This window comes from Anopheles darlingi, chromosome X (genome assembly GCF_943734745.1).
Source record: "Anopheles darlingi chromosome X, idAnoDarlMG_H_01, whole genome shotgun sequence".
Taxonomy (NCBI): Eukaryota; Metazoa; Arthropoda; class Insecta; order Diptera; family Culicidae; genus Anopheles; species Anopheles darlingi.
In genome coordinates, this window is record NC_064873.1 from 1,222,288 (window position 1) to 1,246,929 (window position 24,642).

Below are 24,642 nucleotides of genomic sequence, written 5' to 3' on the forward strand. Positions count from 1 at the left end.
CGGTGGTGGTGGTGATGTTGTGTCATCCGTGCGCGCCGCGCGCGCGACCAAAAATCCAATAAATACTGTCACGGGTGCCATCGTGCGGCGCCAGTTGTGCATTGTATTTGGTGAACGACGCAGCTTCTCGCTTCTTCTACCCGCATCAGAGGCAGAGCAACAAATAGAACCACCCTCTCCTCCGCAATTCGAAACGACTGTACGTGTGTGTGTTCGTGCCCGTACCTCTGTGTGTGTGTTTGTGTGGACGTGTACGTGTGCGTACTCGATTGGTGTGAAATTTTCCTCCAACCAAACAGCGGCAGAAGCGGAAAACGTTTGTTTTTTCCCCGTGCACAAAACCCCGAAAACGAGTAGACCGCCGCGACCGTGACCGCGCATACAACTGTGCTTGAGTGTGTGTGTGTCAGTGAGTGTGTGCTTGTGTGCGAGCGTGTTTGTTTTACCGATTGTGTGCGCCACCCATATCCCGGGTCCCGGTGTCACGATAAAGTAACCCGCAGTAGCAGCAGCAGCAACATTAGCTCTACCTCTACCGCCGCACCCCGCCGGCTGCAACCAAATACCACATCACCCACCAACCCACCCACCTACCCGAGCGCTCGCGCTGTAACCGGACAATCATCATGGCGGACAATGGCAACAAACGCAACATCCCCATCAAACTCGGCGACTTCAGCGTAATCGATACGGAGTTTTCCAGCATTCGCGAGCGCTTCGACTCGGAGATGCGCAAGATGGAGGAGGAAATGGCTAAATTTAGATCGGACCTGATGAACCGCGAGTCGAGCTTCTTCGAGACCAGGTACGTGCTCTGCGCGCTGTGATGGGCGATTTTCCGACCCCCTAGAGGGAGGGAGAGTGAGATGCACAGAGAAAGAGGGGCAACGAAGCACCATCAGCAGCTGGCGGCGGGGTGGACAAAGCCTCCACCCGCCAGACATGCAAAACAATCAAGACCCAGAAAGCCCTTTTCGAACCCCCGTTTTTCGGGAGTGGGGGGGAGGCCCTGGAAAGTAAAAGGGCATGTGGTGCGCGTAGCGCGTGGGGATGGCCGGTTTGCTCGACGGCCCACCCCATTTTTTTCGCCCCATGTCATTAATTCTAAAAATATCTTCCGATGCTTTGCTTCCGAAAACGGGACTCTGTGTGGCACGGAACGAACCGGCCCGGCGTTGGTCTATGATTGTTTTTATTTTTCTTGTTTTTGCTGTTATTGTAGCTCCCTAGCTCTTAGGTAGCCGTACGAAGGAGCTGAACCGATGAACCGATATGTGGGTGGCTACCTTGGTCTGGACGGCATCGTGGGCATCCAGCGCCCAGTGGGTAAACCGTCCTGTGTCACGATGATGAGTCATTACGCCCGCGCCGGTACTATAATTTAAAATATGCAGCAGCGCCCTACTGTGTGCCCTACTGGTAGAGGGTGTCCGTATAAGGGAAAAGCGTGTTTCCTGCTCCTGTTTGCCTGCTGCTACTGCTGCTGCTGCTGCTGCTATGTCCTCCAAGGGCATCCGCTTTCGGTCCCGCGCGCGCTCTCGTGCGTGTGTATGTGTGCGTGCGTGCGTGTGTGTGTTGGCCACGGATTACCAGCCGGAGCCGCGCTGCGCTCAAAGATATTAATAGAAGATGATGATGATGATGACGAAGAGGAGAAGCAGAAGCACACCGATGCAGAGAGAGCATCGGATACATGCTACACATACTCACATCCTCAGGAAGAAGACGGAACGGAAATGCTTCATTAACATTGCGCTGCGGTTGCAACATCCAATCGCCGCACACACAGGCAGGCGCGCACATACCCGCCACAAAAGGAGCGAGCGAATGATGTCAAGATATCGGTCCGGGAAGCACAGACCCGAAAGATCGCGCCGAGACTCTGCGCGGTACGAGAGTACGGGAGGAGACAGTCGGACACCCTCATTTGCCCGGTAAATGAGGTGGAACTCCCGTCCTTTGCGCCTCATCGTGGTGTACCCTCCTTACATCGTGGGCTCCTGCTGCTGATTTGCTAACTAACTCTTCTCTTTCCACCCTCTCTCTCTCTCTTTCTGTCTCTTTCTCTCCTTCTCTCTCGCTCTCTCTCTCTTTCTCTCTCTTCACCCCTTCCTCCCTCCTAATAACAAACCTCTGGTCCACCGATGGACTCCACTAAACACCGCTCTACGCGCGAAACTAACCGCCAACCCTTTTCTTCTGCGATGATGCTGCCGGCTCAACCAAATCAACAACCCCCAACACCCCACCCCACCGCCCTGTTCCCTGCCCTGTTCTGTTTTCGCTCGCGCCCCACCAGCTTCTCCTCCAAGAAGATGGCAACATCTTCCAGGTATTTAGCGCACCCACCGCAAAACTCTGCATCACACTCGAAATCTAGCTAGATATATAAACATACCCAGATATTATAAATGCATCCAGGATATGTCATCCTTTTTTTGTGTTTGTTGTCCGTTCGTGTCCCAATCCGCTCCACTTCGCTCCGTTCTTCGGACCGGGCGGATACTGGTTCCAGTGCTCCTTTTTTTTCCCCTTCCCGTTCCGAATGGTTAATTTCGTTGTCGTAGACTTGGCATTTCATTGCATCCATCGCTTGGCCGTAGACATTGTTTCTTAATTTTGTTTTTTTGTTTTTGTTTTAGCTCGTTACATTCGCAATCCACAATACATTCCGCAGCTCTGAGGTGACGTTGGTGTTACTACGAACGATCGCCGCTCCGCATCTCACTCCCGTATCGGATCGATAGCGTCCCAATTCAGTGGCGCAGTCACCGGTGCAAGGAAAGGATGATAATGATGGTCGCCAGCACAACGCGAGCGCCGAACAGTCGCCGCCGTTTGCCTGTACAGCCCATTTAACCCTAAATGGGCTGTTCCGCGAAACAATATGTAGCCCGATTTTGTGTGTGTATGCGTGTGTGGGGCTCGAAAACGGGTTTTTCGGTTTACCTTTTTTAATTGGAAAGAAGCTTCGTTAATGGTGTGTGGCAGGCGGTAATACCTTTTTATTTGTTTAACCCACTTAGGACCGCTCCCTCCCACTCACCTCCGGGTGGTGGGGTGATGGTGGGGCTATCCATTGGACAAGGCTCTTTGCATGGGCCCCCCCCTCGCGTGGCATGGCCTTCGCAGTGGCTCGCTCCGAGGCGCGATTTGGAATCGTTGGACAAAACCTGCGTTGCCACCGCCGAGCGTTGCACAAATCAAAATTAAAAAAATACATGGCGTACCATGTGTGTTTGCTTTAATTGTTCCCGCAATACTTTGAAATGGCATTCGTATCGGATCGATGCTAGCTGAACTGCCATTAATACGAACGCTATTAAACCCTTTTGTGCCACCGAAGGCATCACAGCCTGTGGCCTGGCCCGTAAAGACAACGAGAACGAGAAAGAATCAATAGCAAAAAACAAAAACAACGGGCAGCTGAAGAACGAAGGAACACACACACCACGTGTTTATGGATAATTGGAACACACCGTCAGATTTTTTTTTATTACGCCAACTCGAGGGCAGACACAAGTGCAAGTGCTGCTACTATTACTACTTCTTCTATTACGCCACCACATACCAGACCGGATCTGTGGATCGGATCAATCAACCGATCGCCATCGTTGATGATGTCACGATAGGCAACCAAACAAACCAAGTGAGTTCGCGTGGGTGATGAGTACCTTGAGAGAGAGCGGTGCCGGTGCCCCCGTTCAGTTCATTTGCTCCGTTCGTATCATCCACGCGACTACCATGACGTGGCGTGCCTGGTGGGTGGCTTGGCCTAGGCGCAACGCTTCAGCTCCAGCGCCCCTTGCACACCGCGATCATTCATACCTTATATGGTTGCTTCTCCAATCGCCAGTCTCGTGTTCCACTGTGCCCAGGCCGCCCGCCCGCCTGCACACCTGCTGCTGTCGTTGCGCCTAGAGGGGCAGCCGGTTGCGAGTTGATTGTTAAAAACCTACTCACATCGTCATCCGGTGACGACTGACTCGTTTTGAGCTCGCGGCCTAAACTGCGAACCTTTTTAGGGAGTGTGGTACGATCGCGGTGTGGCTGCCGAAGCACGTCCAGTGGTCGTCCAAATATTGACCCAGCGCTTGACGGTGTGACGGTGGCGAGTGTTATACACATACACACACACACACTTACCTCATCACCTGTGCTCGCGGTTGATCCAACGTCGAACGTCAAGCAACTTCGTGTGTTTGCTAGCGGGTGTCGGTCTCGATCATTCGTTGTCGACGCCATCGCCACATCACACCACAAGGACATGCCACAACAACAACAACAACAATACCACGAGAACGGACGCGCCGCGTTCCGGCAGTGTGAGATCGAAATGATCTCGAGACAAGCGGTGGATGATGTTACCGTCCCCCTCCGAAGTGTCCCGCTTATGGAATTTGATCCACAAATCTTTTCAGTGTTCTTTGCCTGGGGGGAGGCATAGCTAAATTTAAACCCCCTGGCCCAACGCCAACAGGCAATGGCGACAGGCCAAACGTATCGTGAAGGTTAGAGGAGTCAGGATCTGGCGCTTCGGCGCCCCTGAAGCCGGCGGCCTGCCAGGGGTTGCCGTATGGACTGTTTTTGCTTCCTTTACGTAATGGAGTTACATTCGTTACCATCGCTTGTTCCGTTCATTAGTCGCTCGTTTTGAGGTCACGTTTCTCTCTAGATAGCATTGCGTTTTGCTGTGCCCCGTGCGTATCACTATTGCATGCTATTTACTTGTTTTCTTATCGAAACATTATCATTTCGACGTTTATTTCTGTAGCGAGTCAGTTCTTTCCGGTTTTTTCATTCTAGCTTTTATTTACTCCCTTGCCCGGTGTGAACCGATCAGTAATCCCTGGAATGCTCTCTAACACTCGTTTCAGTACCGCCACCTCTAACGCGACTACCTCAGCGAAGCCGCATTCGCAAACGCAAAGTGCCTCGGACATAAGCTCCCCGTTGATCCAGGTAAGGCGCTGCTGTCGGTAACGGACCGCTGCCAGGCTAACGAGCAAGTTCGACTGATTCGATCCTTTACCTATTCTTTCCCCACAGGATGAGGGAGATAACAAGGTGCTGAAGCTGCGCTTCGATGTTAGCCAGTACGCACCGGAGGAGATCGTGGTGAAGACGGTCGACAACAAGCTGCTGGTACACGCGAAGCACGAGGAGAAATCGGATACCAAGTCGGTGTACAGGGAGTACAACCGCGAGTTTCTGCTGCCGAAGGGTTGCAACCCGGAGCTGATTAAGTCGTCCCTCAGCAAGGATGGCGTGCTGACGGTTGACGCACCCCTGCCGCCGCAGGCGCTGACTGCCGGCGAAACGATGATTCCGATCGCGCACAACTAAGTGACCGACTAACGGTACCGAAGACGGATGACTTGTGGGCGTGTGTAGGGTGCTCCGGAGCCGAACCAAGATACAACCTTAACCTTCTTCCCCCATCCAACCATCCATTTTCTTCCTTTCCCCAGTTTGGGTGACAATACCTGAGAGTGTAATTGCGACTTTGCTATTGCGCTTTCCGGTTTGGCACAATTGCTCTGTTGTGTGTGTCGGTGTGTTATTGATGCACCCTTGAGTGGTACGAAGGTCGTGGTCAATCCTCCGCCGGTGCTGGTGCTGGAAGGGGATTCGTTTTTTTTCCTTCAGAGCACCCGGCCCCTGCTAGTGGCCGCGGTTGCTTTTCATCGGGAGTTTTCTTTGCTCCGAACGATCACGTGTATCCGGTTGTGGCCTTATCCGCGACAGTTTGTGCTTTTGCATGCGCCCTGCTCAACCTTCCATCCCCTCAGTACAGACGGCAGCAACAATCAGGCAGCAGGCAAATGACTGCGCCGCCACAACAGCAACACATACAACACAACGAGCATTTGATTTAATTTTATTAGTTTTATCCTAAGGCGAGAAAGGTTTACATAACAAACAACAAATAAATAAATGAAACAAAACGCCGGTGCGCGGAACGAGTAGTGCAGCTTCGAATTGAACTTTGCCACGAGTATCGATATTTTATTTTTACTTTGTAACCATTTTGCTTGAATAAATATGTGCAACGTGCTTTTAACATAACATTTGCCGCCGTTACCTATGTTTTGAATGAAATATGGCAACTATTGATCAAATCCTACTGGGCGTACCTACTCCTCCGAAATTGTGTGAAAACGATGTGTCCCCAGTCACAAGTAATATGTTTTTATGTCGGTAAAATGAAACTTGTGTAATAAAGAAAGAATTGAGAAAGGCAACCAATCACTACTTGCTTGCGTGAGAATGTTTGTTAACAAAACACGTTAATGCTATTGAGAACGCACCCTATCGGTCACTTTGCAAATGAATTAAATATTTTTACTTACAGAATCCAGGGATAGACAACTACCCAAAAACAATGGTTACTGATGATGGTAATGATAATAATGATATGATATGATATATCTCAAAGGGTACAACAAACAACCGACTGGTCTGGTTCGAGAGTATCAATGGATAAACAGTGAAGGAGTCGCACGTATTAGCATGTAAGTTTTGTTTTCAATTAACATTTGATACGCTAGAAAACGCCGGTACCAACGAGGAGACACTGACCGCGCGTGCGACCTGCTTTATCGTAGGGCATTGCGCTAAACTGATAAAACAGAACGGAGAGTATTATTATTCGCCCGCAATAGCACTAGCGGGAATGATGGTCGTTACACCGTTAGAAACGACCGTTTTGATGTTGCCTGCTTGGTACCTGGAATCGCAACGGAGCAGCGGGAGGCTGGGCAGCCGAAGGTGCCCTCGGTCGTCCGTGTCCGAATACGAAACCGAAGACTGAGGACCGTTCGGTGAAACGGCAAGCGCAACGATTTTCGTTGCTGACCCTTGTATCCATTGACTCAGAAAACCTGGTTGCTGGTTTCCTAATGCGTTATTGGACAGGATTAACAGGGGGGTTAACAGTTAATGTCCTTTGTATTAGCGGTTCGCCAATGAAATGATTAGTAAATTCGTACTCGTAGCCGTAAGGTAGGTGTCCTGCTACTAGAAGGAAAGGTAAAAAAAGGGGTGGGTACGCCGTCCAGGAACGGAAGCGGCTCGGTAGAGGAACGGATCCACCATCATCAGCCTGGCTGCCGCCCACTGTCTTCGGTACGCGGAATAGAACATATAGCGTGGCCGAAAGAATGGGATCGAAGATAGGGATACAAAACCAGCTCGTGTTTCCTCGCCAGCGCGCTGATCATGCGCTGCTCGGTTCCCCTTTTTGTCCGTTTCGGTTGGTTCGGTTTCGGCTCGCTGAGCTCGCGCTCGTCGTCCCATCATCGTCCTGGTCGTCCTCGTTGTCGTCGGCCTCTCGTTTGCCGCAGCACGACACGGCACTTTATCGAAGCATTCCTTTCGGTGCGGTTCACAGGCTTTCCGTTCGGTGGTCAGTGTGTCGGGGCTTCGGGGCTAGAGTAGTGTGTTTGGGCGCTCGAGCGACCTGATCCTGTCAAACCCACCAGCGGTGGGTGTGCAGTGTTTCGCAGCCGCACCAGCCAGTGTTCCAGTGTTCGGTGAGCCGCCCTAGCTAGTAGTACGGAATCTGGGCCCCCGGGGTGTCGGATGAACCATTGTTGTTGTTGGGCGCTGCGCGGGCTCATTCGGTTCGGTGATACACACGTGCATCGGGCGTGTGGGTTGTTCCAAAGCAGCGTAAGGTGTGTGTGTGTGTATGGTAAGGGGCCGTGTCCGTGGGGTAGGCTACACCGCAATACATAGATACGCGATCGTGACCGCATCCTGCCTGCAACACTCAACAAAAATCAACCATCAACCGGGTCTTCGATTCTTTCCAGGGTTAGGGGTTGCACTGCTACTACTCACCTTCCTATCGTTAGCTTAGTCGCCACCGGTGGTGGTCATCCCGTCCCGATAACATTCCCTTTCTTTGGCTGCATCGGCAGCAAATTGAAGCCTCCTTCATCCCTGTCGTCTTGTCGCGTTGTCCTGCGGGGAGGGGGCGATAGAAAATTAGATAGTGTGCAACAAAACGATCAACCAAATTTAGACACCCGTGCAATCGGCATCCAATCATCATACACTAGATTTGCAGGCAGCTGCTTGTCGCTGCTTGGCACTGCACTGCACAGGCACTGTATATCGATCGGTAAGGACCGGTCATAACTAAACGATTCTTCTTCCACTCCCCCTCCCTCTGCCCCCCGCACTTCCCTTTAAAGCACTTAAAACAGTCCTAGCAACCAGTTGCCAACAGTGAGTGTTCCGTCGGTCGATCACAGTGTGGGAAGAGTGACTCAACCCGTCCGCCCCGGTTGCGTTGCGGTGATCCCTCCCTCTGTCCGCTGTCCCACGTGCCGCAGGAATGCTGCAATCACTTCAACCGGCGGTGGTAGGACCGGCGTTCGGGATGCTGCTGGTCACGGTCGCCATCGCAACCTGCATCGAACCGGCCCAGGGCCGTGCGGTAAGTAACACTGTGTTCACTGTATTGGCGTGCGTTGGGTGCGCTGCGAAAGGGGTAAACCTTAAACCTTAAAACACTCGCGCACAAGGCATTTGATTGGTGTTGAACCGGATCCTGGCCGGATGTCCACTTACCTCTGGTTGCTGTTGGCCATTCGGCGGGTTCACGTAGGCTCGCTGGCTCGCTGGCTTGCTGGCTGGCTGGAGTGCGCGGGATTGCGCGTGTGTTGTGTTTGTTTCTTTAGTTTCGCTATCGTCGTCCCGCTCGAATCCTCGGAGAGCCTCGCAAATGTCACGCACTAGGCGCTTATCGTTCTCTCGTTCTCCCGTTTTCGCGTTGTCTCGTTTTTCTCCTCTCCACCAGGGTGACGCGATGTAGGTGACAGTGTGTGGGCGCCAGCAATATTTTTCGACGAAAAATAAATGTTTTAATGTTATTTTATTGGCTATCACAGCGCCACAGGGCGCATCGAGTGGCCCAAAAGGGCACCGCACAGGGGACACAAGGGACCTGGAACGGTCCGGGCCGCGGGGGCCGCACCGCACCGCACGCGCACACACAGGATCACCGCAGGAACGCGTTTTTCGCATGCGCATCGCAAGCGCAACAAGGGCCCCTGGGGTATGTTGAGCACTGCGCGAACCGTGGTTTCGCTATGCTAGACGCAGGATACACCCGACTAATGGCGTGGTATATTCGGCATCTGGCATCCAATAATTCACTTCACAAATGCCCCGGCATCGATCATTCGGTGTGTGTGTGTTTGAGGCTTCATTGGGCTTCGGCGCATGCGGCGGATGGTCGGTCGAGCAGCGGCGACCGTAGGAGCGCGGTCGATCGACTCTCGAATGCCGTGCCCCGGGTCTCGCGGGTGTGTGCGGCCGTCACCGGGCCGTCCCGGAGACCCATTTATGATGATAAATCTGCTCCTGCTTTTTGGTGTGCCCGGTTGACATGCGACAACACGGCGTTCACTGTATTGGCGTGCGTTGGGTGCGCTGCGAAAGGGGTAACCTTAAAAACCCTCGCGCACAAGGCATTTGATTGGCGTTGAATCGGATCCTGGCCGGATGTCCACTTACCTCTGGTTGCTGTTGGCCATTCGGCGGGTTCACGTAGGCTCGCTGGCTGGCTGGCTGGCTGGAGTGCGCGGGATTGCGCGTGTGTTGTGTTTGTTTCTTTAGTTTCGCTATCGTCGTCCCGCTCGAATCCTCGGAGAGCCTCACAAATGTCACGCACTAGGCGCTTATCGTTCTCTCGTTCTCCCGTTTTCGCGTTGTCTCGTTTTTCTCCTCTCCACCAGGGTGACGCGATGTAGGTGACAGTGTGTGGGCGCCAGCAATATTTTTCGACGAAAAATAAATGTTTTAATGTTATTTTATTGGCTACCACAGCGCCACAGGGCGCATCGAGTGGCCCAAAAGGGCACCGCACAGGGGACACAAGGGACCTGCAACGGTCCGGGCCGCGGGGGCCGCACCGCACCGCACGCGCACACACAGGATCACGCAGGAACGCGTTTTTCGCATGCGCATCGCAAGCGCAACAAGGGCCCCTGGGGTATGTTGAGCACTGCGCGAACCGTGGTTTCGCTATGCTAGACGCAAGATATTCCCGACTAATGGCGTGGTGAATTTTGCGCATAGCATCAATAATTCACTTCACAAATGCCCCGGCATCGATCATTCGGTGTGTGTGTGTTTGAGGCTTCATTGGGCTTCGGCGCATGCGGCGGATGGTCGGTCGAGCAGCGGCGACCGTAGGAGCGCGGTCGATCGACTCTCGAATGCCATGCCCCGGGTCTCGCGGGTGTGTGCGGCCGTCCCGGAGACCCATTTATGATGATAAATCTGCTCCTCCTTTTTGGTGTGCCCGGTTGAGATGCAGTGATTCGCTGCGTCACCGCACGCACACACACACGCAATTTGGCCCGTTTGGCTTTTTCGGCGCATGCCGTCCACACACACATACACACACACACACACACACACACACACACACACACACACACCGCTGTGCTGGAGCGCAGTTCCTAACCTCGCACTTTTGCCTCATCATCATCACGCGCGCGCTCTCGTGTGTGTGTGTGTGTGTGGGTGTGTGTTTAGGAGTGGAACTCCAGCCGTTCTACGGCGTAATGCGGCCTGTCCCGAGATTACGGGACGCGCGCTGTCCGGCACCCATCCTCACGCTCACCCCCTCACCCCTCCCTTCTATATTCTCCTCTTCCCCTGTGACCTGTGACCAGACCAACAATACTAATGATCGGTCGGCTTCGCTTTCTCTAGTCCATCATTCGCTCGCTCTCGTTCTCTTTCTCTCGTTTTCTCTCTCTCTCTGTCTCTCTCTTTCTGTTTGCGCATCTTTTGCGCCGTGTACCGCTCTCGGCGTGCTGCGGACGGGGGGGCGAGACGAGTGTCGGGGAATCCAACTCACCCAGCATAAATTGTCCTTTTTAGCGAGTGAACCCCCCCCCCCCTCACCCCTCACCCCCGTGGCTCTTTCGTGGCTCCCTTCATTCTCTTCATCGGTTTTCCCCGAAAAACGTGGACCCGAAAATGGAATCGTCGCATCGTAGGGGGCGACGTTTGTCACGCTTCCTTCACCGCAAACCACCCTCCCTCTCCCCTCCTTCGCCTCCTCCTCCTCGATCCTTGTTGCCATTAGAACTCCCCGGGTTTTGTTCCGGACTTTGCTTCCGGACAGTCCGAGCGCCCCGCGTGTGTTTGCTCTTTTGTGGTGTCCTCCTCGGAGCACTGGCCACGTTGAAGGGAAAGGAGGGGTTGAAGGGAAGGGGTGGGGGGGTGGGGAATGATGATTGGGTTTCGAAGGACCCTCAGGCGAGATAGAGAGAGAGAAAGAGAAAGGAAGGAAGGTGAATCCAGCGGTGAACCTGTTCTAATCGGGCGCGCGCGCGCACGTGTGTGTGTGTGTATGTCCTGAGCGGAAGATACGGCGGCAGCAGGTGGATCCGTGGAGAGGGGGAGAGGTTCGCTATTCAGCGTGACCCAACCGCGTAAACCCTTATACTTTGTAATGTGCCGTGCATTGGCCTCTTGTTGTTATGGCAAGGGCGAAGGGGGAAGGAAGAGAGAAGGGGAAGGAAGGGAGAAGGGGGTGGGGGAGGAGGTAATCTCGCTCCCGCTTTCCGTGACTCGCCGTTTCTTGTTCCGTCCTTCGCGTGTGAACCGTGTGGTATCCTCGCGGCAGCCGGGCTCCCGGGTGAGTCCTTGAGTGTGTGTGTGTGTGTGTGTGTGCGGGACCCAATCGATAGCTCCTGGCGACCGCATCTTTGCGCCCGGATTGCGCACCGTGGAATGACCGTGACCCCTTGGACCTGTGCTCCAGGATCCTGGATGTTCGCTCCGCTGCTGCGGCGGTGTCGCAATAAACGCTCTGTGATTTCCTTAAGCGCGCCACACACACACACACACACACACGCCAGGTTGCTTTGATTTGTTTCAGCATATTTTTTTAGAAGCTTGAAAATGCTTTGCAGAACTGCTACGTAGAGTGTTGACCAATAATATTATTTGTGTGTGTGTGCGTGGCTCGCTTTATTTGCATTTCCCGTGCCTCGTCCTCCTACGTTATCTGCAACAGCTCTGCTCCTTTGTGTAGTTCATTCACTGTCAACCTTTCACCTTTTATTAAGGATCAGATTGGTGTCAATATGTCAAAAAAAAAAAAAAACTGCAAACGAGATAGTTGGAGCAGGAGCAAATAAACAGCCTCCCCCCCCCCCCCGGCTTTTACTGACGGGGAAATCTGGGTGTCTTGACCCGAGCCGAGTGTGTGTCGAGGAGGGTACCTGAATTCCGACACGCCTGGGAGGGTGGGATGAGCGATAATGTATTGCTGGCCGGACCGGGCCGGAACAAAAAGGAAGGGAGCATCCTCCCATTCCTCCCTTCCTTCTCCCTCCCCAAAAAAACGGAGGAGGCAATGAGATGGAAATGTGATTATGATGGTAATTTATTGGGATTATCTGGGCTTTTTGGGTTCCGATGCGGGGGTTTGGGGAGGGGGGGGGGTTCGTTTAGATTCCGTCGCGATGATAACCGCTCCCGTTTCCCCATTCCCCGTTTTTTCTACTTCTTCTCCTCTTCCTCCTTCCCGGGGTCTCTCTGGCACCCGGGGAGAAGGAAAAGAAACGGCGGGGAGGGGGGATAAATGTTTTAATTGGGTGCTGCAGGCGGAATGTGGCCCTGCCCTAACCCGCACACACACACGCACACACGCACACATTTATGGAATGATTGGAGGGCTTGGGCCCAATGTTGTTACATTTATTGCTCCTACTACTACTACCACTCCTCCTCGACTCCAGCCTTCGAATTTCGTGTTTGTTTTCGCTTTGCAAAGCACACACACACACACCCACACACACGTGTGGGCAGCGCTTGTACTCTTATTGTTGTTATTGTTGTGTTGTGAGTTTTCGATTTGCCCGCAAATTGTTGACGAATTTTCATTTCATTTCACGACGACGACGACGACGACGACGATGTTTCGGGCGGTTTTGGAGTCGACCGAATCCTCGGTCCTGTCCTGCCGAATGGTTTCTGGCATGCGTGGGACGATGGGACGACGGAGGATGCAGGGTCCTTGTCTCTGCGGGCGCACCATCGGCCGTTTACTGGTTTCGTTATCGTTCCTCTTATTGCCGTTGTTGTTGTGGTTGTTGTTGACGTTGTTATTGTTCCGCCTGATTGAAGGTGATGATTGAGAATGGTGGAGAAAGAGCGAGAGAGAGACGGAAACGGAATTGGATTTTTCCACGTTCCGTGCTGCGTAGCACACACACACACACAGACACACACATGCAGAGCACGGTGTCTGCTGCGGAAGGAGGTATCATCCTGGCAGCATGGGGGTGGGGGACCCGCTATCATCACTATCAATTCCTGCGAAACCCGTCACGCCACCGGGAAGCGCTTGGGGAGGTCGGGAGGTCCTCCAAGCGACTCCGATAATCCGATTGCTGTGATACGTTGATATCTCTCGACGCTGCGACGAGTGGCGCTATGTGGCGCTGCCATTCGTTACAGCGTGACGTCGCACACACACACACGCACGCACACACGTGCGCGCGTACTACCATTAAAACCAGCTGACACAAGCGGGGTGGTGGTGGCGAGTGCTGTCGATTTTTTTTTCGCTCGTCGCTTCGTCAGCGTTCCAGATAATCACTCCCGTGCGTACCAATATTCCGCTTGGTATTAATCCCTGATTGGCATGCTAGTAGTAGTAGGGCCCTCCGCATAGAATCGTTGAGTCACTGAGCAGCGGTGCGTCGGAATACAAGACAAAATGTCGGTATCGTTTTTCCGTTTTCCCTTTTTTCCGGTCGTTCTCTAAATCGAATCAGTTGCAGACATACACTTTTTGGGGGGAGGGTGAGGATACAGGATACAGGAAGTCGTACCGCAGGATAAGCCCCCCGCCGGTGCCAACTTGTCACACTTACATGGACATGAAATGAAGGCACCAAATTCCTTTTTCTGGTTATCACAATTGCTTCGCTGCACAAATTTCGAATGTTCGTTTGTGGGAAACAGTTGGATTTGTCAACTTCATCTCGATCTCGATCGATCGATCTTACGGTCACTCAATTAATGGACTCTATGAGTCCATTTTGTTTAGGAAATGCACCGGCACGCGCGTGTGTTTTCCATCGGCCAAATCCGAAAGCAAATGTGTTTTTAATTCCGAGTTTCCGAGTTTTTTGTTTGTGGCTTTTTCCGCTAAGAGATTCGAGTTGATTGTTGTTCGTCAGCCATGTTTTTTTTCCGTCAGTTTTACTTTGTCCATCTCAACGTAAGAGCGTTCCCCTTGAGTAACTGAGGTGCGCTGTGATATGCTGCTTTGGTATTTGAAGTTTGGACGTTTTTTTCCGGAAAATTTCCGCCTTTTTCGTGAGCAGATTTTGTTTTTGGTGTCTTTAAAAAAAAAAGCACTACCACGAAAGGAACAACGCTGTCAACGCAAGGGCAGTAGCAAGGAGAGTAGCACTAGAGGAGGGAGGGACGCGCTGCATGAGTAACCGAAAAAAGGAGTTACTGGAAAGGAGTGACCAGATTCTAGCTGTGGTGCAGGGCTTTAATAATTAGCGATCGGCCCGGCGGTTGCTCCATTAGCAACGCGGTCTGGTTGCTCTCTCTCTTTCTCTCTCTCTCTCTCTCTCTCTTTCTCTCTTCCTCTCTTTCTCTTGCTATTCCGTTTGCTCGCTTGCGCGCTCGCTGGAATGCGCGTACTTTATACGCTACAAAAAACGCGGAAAATTTGAAACGAGAAAACACATGAGGGGCTCGAGGGCTCAGAGGGGTGGGTTGTAATATACCCGGGCGCGGGCACGGGCGCGCACTCGTGGAAATCGGACAACATTGTTCGTTATGTAGCCCGCTACCACCGCACCTCGAGGCACGAGTCTCACAGCCTCACGAGCCCCTTTTCCTCACGATTTTCCTATTCACCTAGCTGGTGGTGGTGGTGGTGGGGGAAGGAGAGACAGAGAGGGAAGGAGGGCACAGTAGAAGGGAAGCAGAGTGCAAGCGCAGAGAGAGAGAGCATATCTCGATTTCTTTTCCTTTGTGTTCCTTTTTCTGTTTTGTTGTTGTTTTTTGTAGCTTTGGTTGTTGTTGTTGGTTTTTTGCGCCCCGAGAATGCGCCCACGAGTTTAATTAAATACCACGAAACTCATCAGGGGTTGCTCCAGCTGCTGCTGCTGCTGCTCCTACTGCTGCTGCTGCTGCTGCTGGCTTCCTCCAGGGGGCGCTATAGCCCCCCGCGCGGCCATCGAACAGGACATGGCGTTCGGTTTCTGATTTTTAATTTTTTGCTCCGCGCGCCACGCAAAGTTCTTGCCCGGAGAGGGCAGACCGGGGGGTGGGGGAGAGGGTGATGTGCCCTTCCCCCACCTCCCAACCCCTCAGGACAAAACCCTTTCGCTTGTTTTGCGGATGCCCGGAAAGTTGTCCGATAATTTTCGTCCGCCGAAGGCCGATCCAATCCGATCGATCGAATCTTCTGGAGAGAAAGAGAGAAAAGGAGGGAGGGGGGATGGGTGGTTATCCTGTTGGAAAGTTGTGCCCTTTTTTCCGTTACCGCGTCATCAGCGCCATGTTGGCGAGGAGCAGCAGCAGCAGCACAAAGAGAAATACCCCCAAGGCCACCGAGGAGACGCCGTGGAGCCTTCAATTGTGGGCCCCTTGGCTGGCCGCCATGCTGTTCCGGTTCCGGTGTTTGGCTGGCAGATATGTATGCCCCCACTCGCCCCTCTCGCTTCCCCTTTCCATTGGTTAGGGTTTGGTTTTTGGGGAAGATCCAGGAGTCCAGAACAAGCCGTGGATCCTTCTGATGAGGACCAGTTCCATTTGTGTGTGTGTGTGTTTGTGTGTGTGTGAGTGAGAGAGAGCCGGTGTCCCAGTGGCTAATGGGCATTGGAATCCGATTTGTCTTATCCTGCTCGCGCGTGTTCGTGTCCTTGCACACAGGAGCTTGTGTGTGTGTGAGTGTGTGTGTGAGGAGAAACAGGACAGGTGTGGGCAATTGGATTTCTCCGCACTGCCGTACCGAGACACACCCATGCGCACACACACACCCATGCACACACACAGACAAGCGCGTAAACAGGATCAGGCCAGGTTCTATAGGTGTCTCCCACCTATGGAGAAGAGGAGATAGAGAGAGAGAGAGCGTGGTACGTGACCACCGGTGGAACACCTCCCCCCCTCTGGTTTCTCTTCACCTTCCATCCTCTCTTCTTCTTCTTCTTCTGCCCCACAAGTGGCCAAGATCGGATAAGATGAAGTGTCGCTGTCACGAATGTGTGTTTGTGTGTGTGTGTGTGTGTGGTAGGTCCTGCTGTCAGCGTTAGCCACGACCAAGTGGCCCACCATGTCCTTGCTGCTGTTGCTGCTGCTGCTGCTGCTGCTGGAATGCCGTAATTGGAATTGATTTATTCATGGCCTTCCAGAGGAGAGGAGCGAGGAGATGAAGAGGGACGAAAGGTGAAAGGGAAACAGCTATTGCGGACCGTGACCGCTCGCGTGCGTGCGTGTGTGTGTGTGTGTGTGTGCGCGCGTGTTAGAATCCTGAACCTCCTCAGTTCCTCGATTTCGCCGTTTTTTTTTATCTTGCCCCGGCCACTTTTTCACCGTTCTCTTTCCCACCCCCTCGCGCCGCCCATCCTTTCCACGATAAGCAAGTAATTAGGTAATTGGTTTTCGTCGACGACGTCGGTCGACGACTCCTGGGAGACTCCGTACCCGCCGTGGACCGTTTGCAAATCGATGGGCACAGGGGGGAGGGAGGGGGTGCAGGAGGTTGTGTAGTGGTCTGAAACCGGGCGAAGAATCGGGGAGGCGGACTGCTGCTGCTGCTGCATGATAGAAGATTGGTGCAATCGTGGTGCTTATAGGTCTCGATTCAAGCGACCTTCGGCCGCTGCTTCTTCTTCTTCTTCCGTGTTCGTGTCCCGTGTTTTGCTCGTTTATCGGTTACGGCCGACGATAACGCCCTGCGACAGAGAGAGAGAAAGAGGCCTGCGTTTCCGGTGATAAATCACGGCGACACTCCCCTCCCCAGTGACAATACCAAAAAAAAAAAAAACAAACCGGAAACCCGGCGCCCCGCAAACGGCAAACGACAAACGACCAAGTTCGGTGTCTCCCGGTTCGCACCCCGGTTCGGTTGGCCGGGAGGTGACAGAGTAGAAAGTTTGGAATTTATGCGCCTACCTGCCTGCACCCCATCAGCCCCCTTTTTCCCATCGTTTCGCTTTTGGTAAAGGGGGGCGTAACATGATTTCTCCCTTCGCGCCGCGAGTGGTTCGTTAGCGCAGGCATCAGACCGTCGTTCCGGTTCCGGGGACCAAACACCCCGCCCCCCACCACCTCATTCCACGCGGAAAATTCGGAAGTCGGAATGGAGCGAAACCGCGAGATCCACGGGACCTTAATCCAGTCCTCGTCGTCGTCGTCGTCGTCGTTGGAGTTGGCGGCATGTTGGAAGCTTCATAATGACGAGCTGACGAGGTCTTGACGGAGGTGGAGACGCCTGGTGCTGCTGCTGCTGCTGCTGCTGACATCGAGAACACCGCCGCACTCTGCAGAGAGAGAGAGAGAGAGAAAGAGGAGAAATTTGGCAATAAAATGAAGAAAAAAAACCCCGGGAGAGAGAGAGAGAGAACAAAAGCAGCAAGCTAGGAGAGAAGGGATGGTGAGGAGGATGCGGGGAGCGTACGAAATCCCGCTCGAGTGGCCCGTCAGTGTGCGCTTCACGACCGGCATTGTCGTCATGTGTTACGTCAACTCGGAAATTGGAAAAGTCAGCAGCGAAAGGACTCCTCCGGACCGGCGGAGTCCTGCGAGTCGGAGGCGGACTTACTGTACCATCCACTGCCCCCCCTCCCTTTGCTCCTTCTGCTCTCTTTCTTGCTCGCTGTGTGCCACACACAAACACACACACACAGATACACTCTTGTCGCTATCTCGTTCTAAATGCTGACGACAGTGTCCTCAATGTTTTAGCATTTTAGGATGAATGAAGACTGAGACGCCATGTGGGTGTGGGATAAAGAGACCGACTGTGTCCGTGTGTGAGGGAGAGAGAGAGACAGAAAGGGTAGAGTGAGCGAGAGAATCGGCTATGATCCTAGCAGAAAGGAGAAAGAAAAACAAAAGACTCAAAGGGATGAAACGCTGGAGTTTCGTCCGTTGCGCGTGGCCACCAAGACGCGGTGGGAGTGCGCGGAAGGAATGGAAGCCCCGAGCGAGCCCAGCCCAAAAGTAGCCCCCCTCTCCCCCCCCCCCTCTGTTCGCCCTCCACTCCCAACGTTAAATGAATTTCCTTTTTGGCGAAACTCACTTTTGAGTGGTGGTGGCGCGAGGGGGAGGGGTGCAAGAGCCCGAAGGTCCCTCGTGCTGTGTGTTGTTATCTTTCATGTTTTTTTGCTGCTGTTGTTGTTTTTGGTTTTTTTTCGCTGTTGTTTTTCTGCTTTTACCAAACACTTAAACCGTTTACCGACCTATCCTATGTGTGTGTGTGTGTATTGCGAAAGGGTGGATGCTGTACCCGTATGTGTGTGTGTGTGCACTCTCGAAGACGAACTTGGTTGGAGTGCGAAACGCTGTTAGCGCCACCCTTCCACCCCTTTATTCCCCCACCGTTCTCCTTCTGCTAATCCTTTTACCAGCATCCAAACGGGTAATGCCTGCTGGTGGGTCTAATGGGTGCTGGGGGGGGAATGAAAGCCTTTCATTTCATTAGACAGTTTCGTCACAGAGGGACACCATGCGTGTATGTCTGTGCGTGTGTGTGTGTGGTATGATAAAGAACATTGTTTATCGTTGCACAACAGTGCAACCTCTTTTCTTTGTGTGTTTTTTTTTTGCTTCCTTCGCGAACTGCTGCTGCTGTTGTTGCTCATTAGCAGCAGGTCCCCTTGCGGGGTGAAACCGGGGGTTGGGATGTGCTTAATCGAGGTTACAACCTCCGTTTGCGGGGGCAGGGGGTCCTCACATTGAAACATCAAGAGCTGCGGAAATACACGAGCCACGAGGGGTCCAAACACCCCCGTTGAGGGGTTGTTTACGTAGCCCACGTGTCTACCTGTCCCACGGAGTGGAAGAGGGGGGTTGGGAGGTGTAGAAAAGCGGTAAATGTTCCGCAGATAGTCGGGAAACGGGACCCGGCGGCCAGCAGCTTCATCAATCGGATCCTTTTGAAATTGGATTCGCGAGGCGTGAAGTACGGTACGTGACGTTCCGACAGTCGCTGGCGCCGATAGGGCAAAAACTTTGCCAAGCAGGCATCCCCCGGCCCCCTGACCTCTGGGAGCTGGGGTGGCGTCACCCAGGTGGTGCCAGCCGGGGGCAATGTCAGCTTCCGAACTTTCGAAGCAGAGCGAGAAGCGTGCAGCAGCAGCAGCAGCAGACGTCAGCAAGTCAGCAGCAAGACACGTACGCGCGGGCGCCAATCCCGAGGGATCCGAAGCCAACCGGGGGAGTGAAGACCAGGGGGGAAAGGGGGGTTGGCCTTGGCCGGTTCGGTTCGGTTGTCCCGTTTGATGTTCGTCCCGTACGGTTCGGTTTCTTTTTCTGCGTTTCTGCGTTTCTTTGTCGCTGTGCGCTTGACCTTTTGATTTGACAAACCCCCGTCCCCGTCGGTTCATCCCCCTCTTCTCCTCAACATTCCTTCGTTCAATTCCTTCGCAAACGAAACGAAAAAAATGCAAAAAGGGGGGGAGGAGAACAGAAAAACAACTTGAGCTCCTCGTTGCGAAACTCATCAGAAACGTGAACTCTGATCTTAAGCTCGATGCGATTCGGATCGCAAGGTGGTGGCTGGCTTATTAGAACTAAGAAGATTATGTCGCTTGAAAGTGCAAACAAATTCCCTTTTGCAGCACAACACAACACACAGCACAAGTAACTGTTACATGGTATTAACTGGAACTGGACCATTTTTTTTCTTCTCTCTCTAGCATCGAAAACTGTCGACTGTGTTGTGTGCCGTGTTTTGCGAGGGTGTTTAGTAGTTTCATTCATTTGAAGAGAAAAAAAGAAGGGCCACTGAATGTTATCGGTTCGTTGGTTAATAGAAAAAAGATGACATCTGCTATCAATGATTTAGAAGCGGAGATTTTAACGTTAAAAACAAACGAGAAGCAACATTAGCGATTGGTTTGAGCGGCGAAATGAGCGGCGCCGGTGTTGGCGCGTTGCGCCTGGGCACACTCACGCACGCTCTACGCGTTTTGATGAATGTGTGCGCAGTTGGAACTTGGAAGAATTCCTCCATATACCGAAACCTAATCCACCTGCTTTACTCGCTTTTAGGAGTGTCGCCGGAAACCCGGTACAGCTGGTCGGTGGGTGGTTTGTGTGCGACCCGGGACGCCCGCTGCACCAGGTACCCGGCGCCTCCACCATCACCACCACCACCACCACCATAAGGCCTTGCTGCGAGAAGCGATTTGCTGATTGGAAGTGAAGCACACACTCCTTCCACACGTCCCCATGCCTTTTACTTCACTCTCTCTCTTGCTCTCTCTGTCTCTCTGTCTATCTCTCTCTCTCTCTCTCTCTCTCTCTGTCGCTCGCGGCGCTCTAGTGGGCTTTAGTTTTGCGGTATTTCAAGGGATTTATTGGTTATTCCGTTCCGTAGAAAGGCGAAAGCGTATCCAGAGAGCAGTATTCCAGCGAATCGAAGGAGGAGAGGGGGTTAGAAGACGTGGGGTGTGTGTGTGTGCGTGTGCCGGCACGGTGCTCGAAGCACCTCCGTTTATTGCCAGTACGTGTGCGTGTGTGTGTGTGTGTGTGTGTGCGGTGTCGTGGGTGGTTGCTGACGAGGGTGCGAAGGCCCCCCCACACCACAAACACACACACACACACACACGCGCGGGCAGAGAAATTCGAGAGGATAAAGAGCCAAGAACTGCCAGAGCAGCAGCAGCTAAGCCCCCCGGTGTGCTGTGTGTGTATGTGTGTGTGTGTGTGTGAAGGTGTCGCTGGTCGTCACCATCACGTAGAGCCAGTAGTCGGGAACCTTGCCTGCGCCGCCAACCTTGCGCGTTGTGGGGGGTCCTCATGTTTTGTCGATATATCGCAGCGCTACGGGAGGGGAGAGGGGACTGAGTGGCGGTCTTTTGTGTCCTTGCCTTGCACACCCTCCCCCCTCCCTTTTACCCTCCGTACGAACGCCAGCACAGAATGGCCAATCAGCTGTTCAGCCAGCATTCAGGCCAGTTTGTGTGTGTGTGTGTTTGTGTGTGGCACACAGTTCGATCTTGGAATCGCTCTGGATGTCCGTGCAGTCCAGCTTGCCTTGCTCCAGGGAAGTGGAAGTGAGTGTTGCTGGTGGTGGTGGCTTTATTCATAAATAAGCACATCCCCCTCCCTCCCTTCTCACCCCCTGTATCCATCCCTTGGGGCGCCCTGACCAGCGACTGTATTATTCAGGCTTCATTGTCGCACACACACACACACACACACACACACAGACAGCCAGCAAGGCCGGCTAGTCCGAAACCGAAGCGAAACGGTAAGAAAACGTGCACAGCCAGAGGGTGCTGGGCAGAGGAAGGAGGGGGGAAGAGTGACAAGGTGTGAAAAGTAAGGATTCGTCGCACCTAGACGTCGGAGGCGGGGGGTAGGGGGGCTGGGAGGCTCATGAAACATTAATTTTAATCACACCCGGAGCGTTTAATGTGCCACCGTGCCGTGCCCGACGCGACTAAATAGATCGCGGAGAGGGGGAGTGGAGAGCTGGTGATGGTGCTCTGCTCCATTTCCTCCCCTCCCTCTCGCCTCTCTCCGGCTTTTGGCGGTGACAACCTACCACAGCAACAACAGCAACAACAAACATCGCTCGCTCGCTAGTTAATGAGTTTGGGGTAGGTGGGGCTGGGAAGGGGGGAAGCTGGGAGGTGGTTCCATATGCTCTCTGCCCTTCTTTCACTACCCCGCTCCGGCAGGTGGGCGCCCCGTTTTGTGTTTCTCATTTTGGGGTCACGATTTACGCCTGTAAGTCCGCACTAAGTTGCCCCCCCCCGCCTCTCCGTTCGTCCGTAATCAATACACACACACACACACACTCTCTCGCTCTCTCCCTTTCCTTTTACCACCTCCATCCACCCGTGAGAAAAAAGACTAAAAAAGAAATTCTGGAAGCAAACGACTGCCAGCTTCATCCGTGTTCATCGCATCGCAAAAGCTAACTGCCATTGTGTCTGTGTGCTGTGTGTGTGTGTGTGCTGTGTGCGTGCGTGGGTGTGCCAACGGTACACATCTTTCCGGTGAAACTTTCCGTCGTCGTTCGGTGCGCGGGAGCAAAGTTTGCGCCGCGGTTAGCACGTCATTCGAGCCACGGGGCCGGATAATGACTGCTCCGTGTGCCTGTGTGTGTGTGTGTGTGTGTGCCGGTGTAGAATTCTTGGTGCGCGATTTCGCCACACAGCACACAGCCGAGGAGCTCAGCTTATGCTAAGGGGCGTTTCTTTGGTAACTTTTATTTTCTCCGGTCCTTTCTTGCTGTTGTTGTTGTTTCCTTTTGTGTTGTTACTGCTGGCTGCACTTTCCGCCAACAATACCATCCACCGGAAGTGGAACAGATCCTTCTCCTCGTTCTCCTCCTCCTCGCACGAGTGGGCGTCGCACACACACACAAACACCCACAAACAAATACATTCCTTCTTCTACGAAGTGAAGAGAGCCGCGCGCCGTTGTCCAGGGCTACGGTCTAGGGGACTTGGCCCGGGCCAGTCGTTATAATTAGATCCCTCGACAACAACCGCGCCCATCCGCGCAGCTCAGCCCTCCCTCGGGTTTGCAAACTGTCACCGAGCGAACTGTCAACACTCGGAAGGCTCGAAATAACAAAACCAACAACATCGTCGAACGAACGGACGCATTAGCGCAAAAGAAGAACGTTTACTTTCCCGGCACACACACACACACACACACACACACACGCATACAGTCTAGCTTAAAAGCCGTCGCTGTTGTGACGCGCCCCAGCAGAAGTAGAAAAATGGTTAGGCGGCTACTAAAACCGAACTACTATCATCTATCGCTACTGATCGTCAGACCATCGGCGTGACATAGAACAACGCTGTTATCACTGGACCTCTCTCTCTCTCTCTCTCTCTCTGTAGCAATTACGACAACAAAGCGACGGATGCTACGCCCGCGCTAATTAGCGTAAGCAGCCGGCCGGGAGTGGAACGAGCCTAATAGCCGCGAGTTTCGAGTGCGAAACGGTTTGTTAGCCCGCCATTTTACATCCTCCAAGTGGGACGCTCGTTAGCGCTCGAGGGCGAGGGCTTCTTATTTGTCTTGCCGTCGCCTTCTCTTCTCGCTCGTGCCTCGTTCAAGTGGGTGCGCCAAAGACCGGCATGTTTCAATGTGAGAGTGTGTGTGTGCAGGGAAAGTGCTTAATAGTTACGACTGACGGACGGACGGACGGACGGAGAGATGTAATCGAAATTAAATAAAACAAAACATTGATTAATTATGGGTAGATTAATTCCACTTTATTATATTTACATTGTGCAGTGGATCGTTTAGCCAGAGGGTGTGGAATAAAAGTTTACGCGAGATTACTTCCGTACGTGTGTGTATTGGTTCATGAAGATATTTTCTTTTTTTTGTTTTTCTTGCTCAATAGTAGAACTAAGCTAGGTTATTATAAGCTTTAGATATTCTGTTTTAAACATTTTTACTAACAAGAACGGGCCAACGCTAATTAACACACAGCTCAAGAACGACAAATAATCAAATTGTTTGGCGATCGAAGGCTCGTTCGATTGTTTGCAATGATCCAGTCCATCCATAATTTCCTTTAAACAGGATCAAATAATGTAATTATTGCTCTGTTATAAACGAACATAATAGTGTCGAAATTGTCAAAAAAAAACTATCAGTTTTAACATGGAGCAAGCGAAGAAATTTGGAATCTTTTTCAAACTGCGAAGAAATAAAAAGAAAAATTGCGAGAAAACTCTGTTAAATTATAAATGTTATAAATGTTATAAATAAATGTTACTTTCCTCTCTAACCATGCAAATACCAGACCCCGTCTGACACGGTGGCTAGCAACCTTCATGGAAGACACCTCGAGACAGACAGACAGTTGTTGTTCTTTGTGGTGTTGAAGTTCCGCGTATCCGCGAATCGGCAGCCCAATAGAAGGAAGGCCAATATTGTGGCTCCCATGCAGAGCAACAGCTGGCGGAGGGGGTGGTTGCTTCTGCCTCCTAGAGCGAGGGAAGAGGTAGAAGAAGATTCATTAATGTGAGCGGCATTATAATCGCATCAAAAGCACATCAACCATTTATCCTCGTCGCAGCAGCAGCAGCACTGCCGATGGCTTCTTCGCCACGCCACACGCCAGGAAGAAAGGAGTAAACGGTGCGAGAGTGGCACTTCCAAGCCAGCCAGCCAGCCAGCCAGCCGCGAGGCTGCTTTGGGGTGCCTCCTTTAATGATATACCCATAGCACCGCCCGCCTTAAGATAAGAACCCTTGGCCACCACCTAATGACGCTTCTTGTGCGCTGTCCTCTGTGTGTGTGTGTGTGTGTGTGTGTGTGTGTGTGCTGTGTTGGCAACGTGTGAAGTACGACGACGCCCACGCCCAACGACAACAAAAACCCACAACCGGGGGCGGGTGGCGCGCCGCTCGTTAGCGCCGC

General features: G+C 52.7%; 2 protein-coding genes across 3 annotated transcripts in view; both read left to right on the plus strand.

The window, feature by feature from the left end:
• Nucleotides 1-28: 28 nt before the first annotated feature.
• Nucleotides 29-6,069, plus strand: LOC125949933 (heat shock protein beta-1). 2 transcript variants are annotated; one of them, XM_049677439.1, is made up of 4 exons: nt 29-805; nt 2,300-2,332; nt 4,878-4,962; nt 5,050-6,069. In XM_049677439.1, the coding sequence occupies exons 1-4, from the start codon at nt 627-629 to the stop codon at nt 5,344-5,346; spliced, it is 594 nt and encodes a 197-aa protein (XP_049533396.1). In that variant the 5' UTR covers nt 29-626; the 3' UTR covers nt 5,347-6,069. The 2 variants fall into 2 exon arrangements, with proteins under 2 accessions (XP_049533396.1, XP_049533405.1); XM_049677448.1 differs by lacking the exon at nt 2,300-2,332 and having other exon boundaries at nt 41-805.
• A 1,330-nt stretch (nt 6,070-7,399) lies between these two features.
• LOC125952245 (uncharacterized) overlaps nt 7,400-24,642 on the plus strand; it is a 36,656-nt gene continuing 19,413 nt past the window's right edge. The window contains exons 1-2 of the mRNA XM_049681639.1: nt 7,400-7,679; nt 8,202-8,446. Of these exons, the coding sequence (XP_049537596.1) occupies nt 8,345-8,446 (102 nt within the window). The 5' untranslated portion in view covers nt 7,400-7,679; nt 8,202-8,344. The remainder of the gene's footprint in view (nt 7,680-8,201; nt 8,447-24,642) is intronic.

Excerpts from the sequence above, each read along its gene's own strand:
- LOC125949933 (XM_049677439.1), top strand. The coding sequence starts at position 627 with ATGGCGGACAATGGCAACAAACGCAACATCCCCATCAAACTCGGCGAC. Across the intron at positions 806-2,299 it reads TCGAGCTTCTTCGAGACCAG|CTTCTCCTCCAAGAAGATGG; the intron begins GTACGTGCTCTG and ends GCGCCCCACCAG. Across the intron at positions 4,963-5,049 it reads TAAGCTCCCCGTTGATCCAG|GATGAGGGAGATAACAAGGT; the intron begins GTAAGGCGCTGC and ends CTTTCCCCACAG.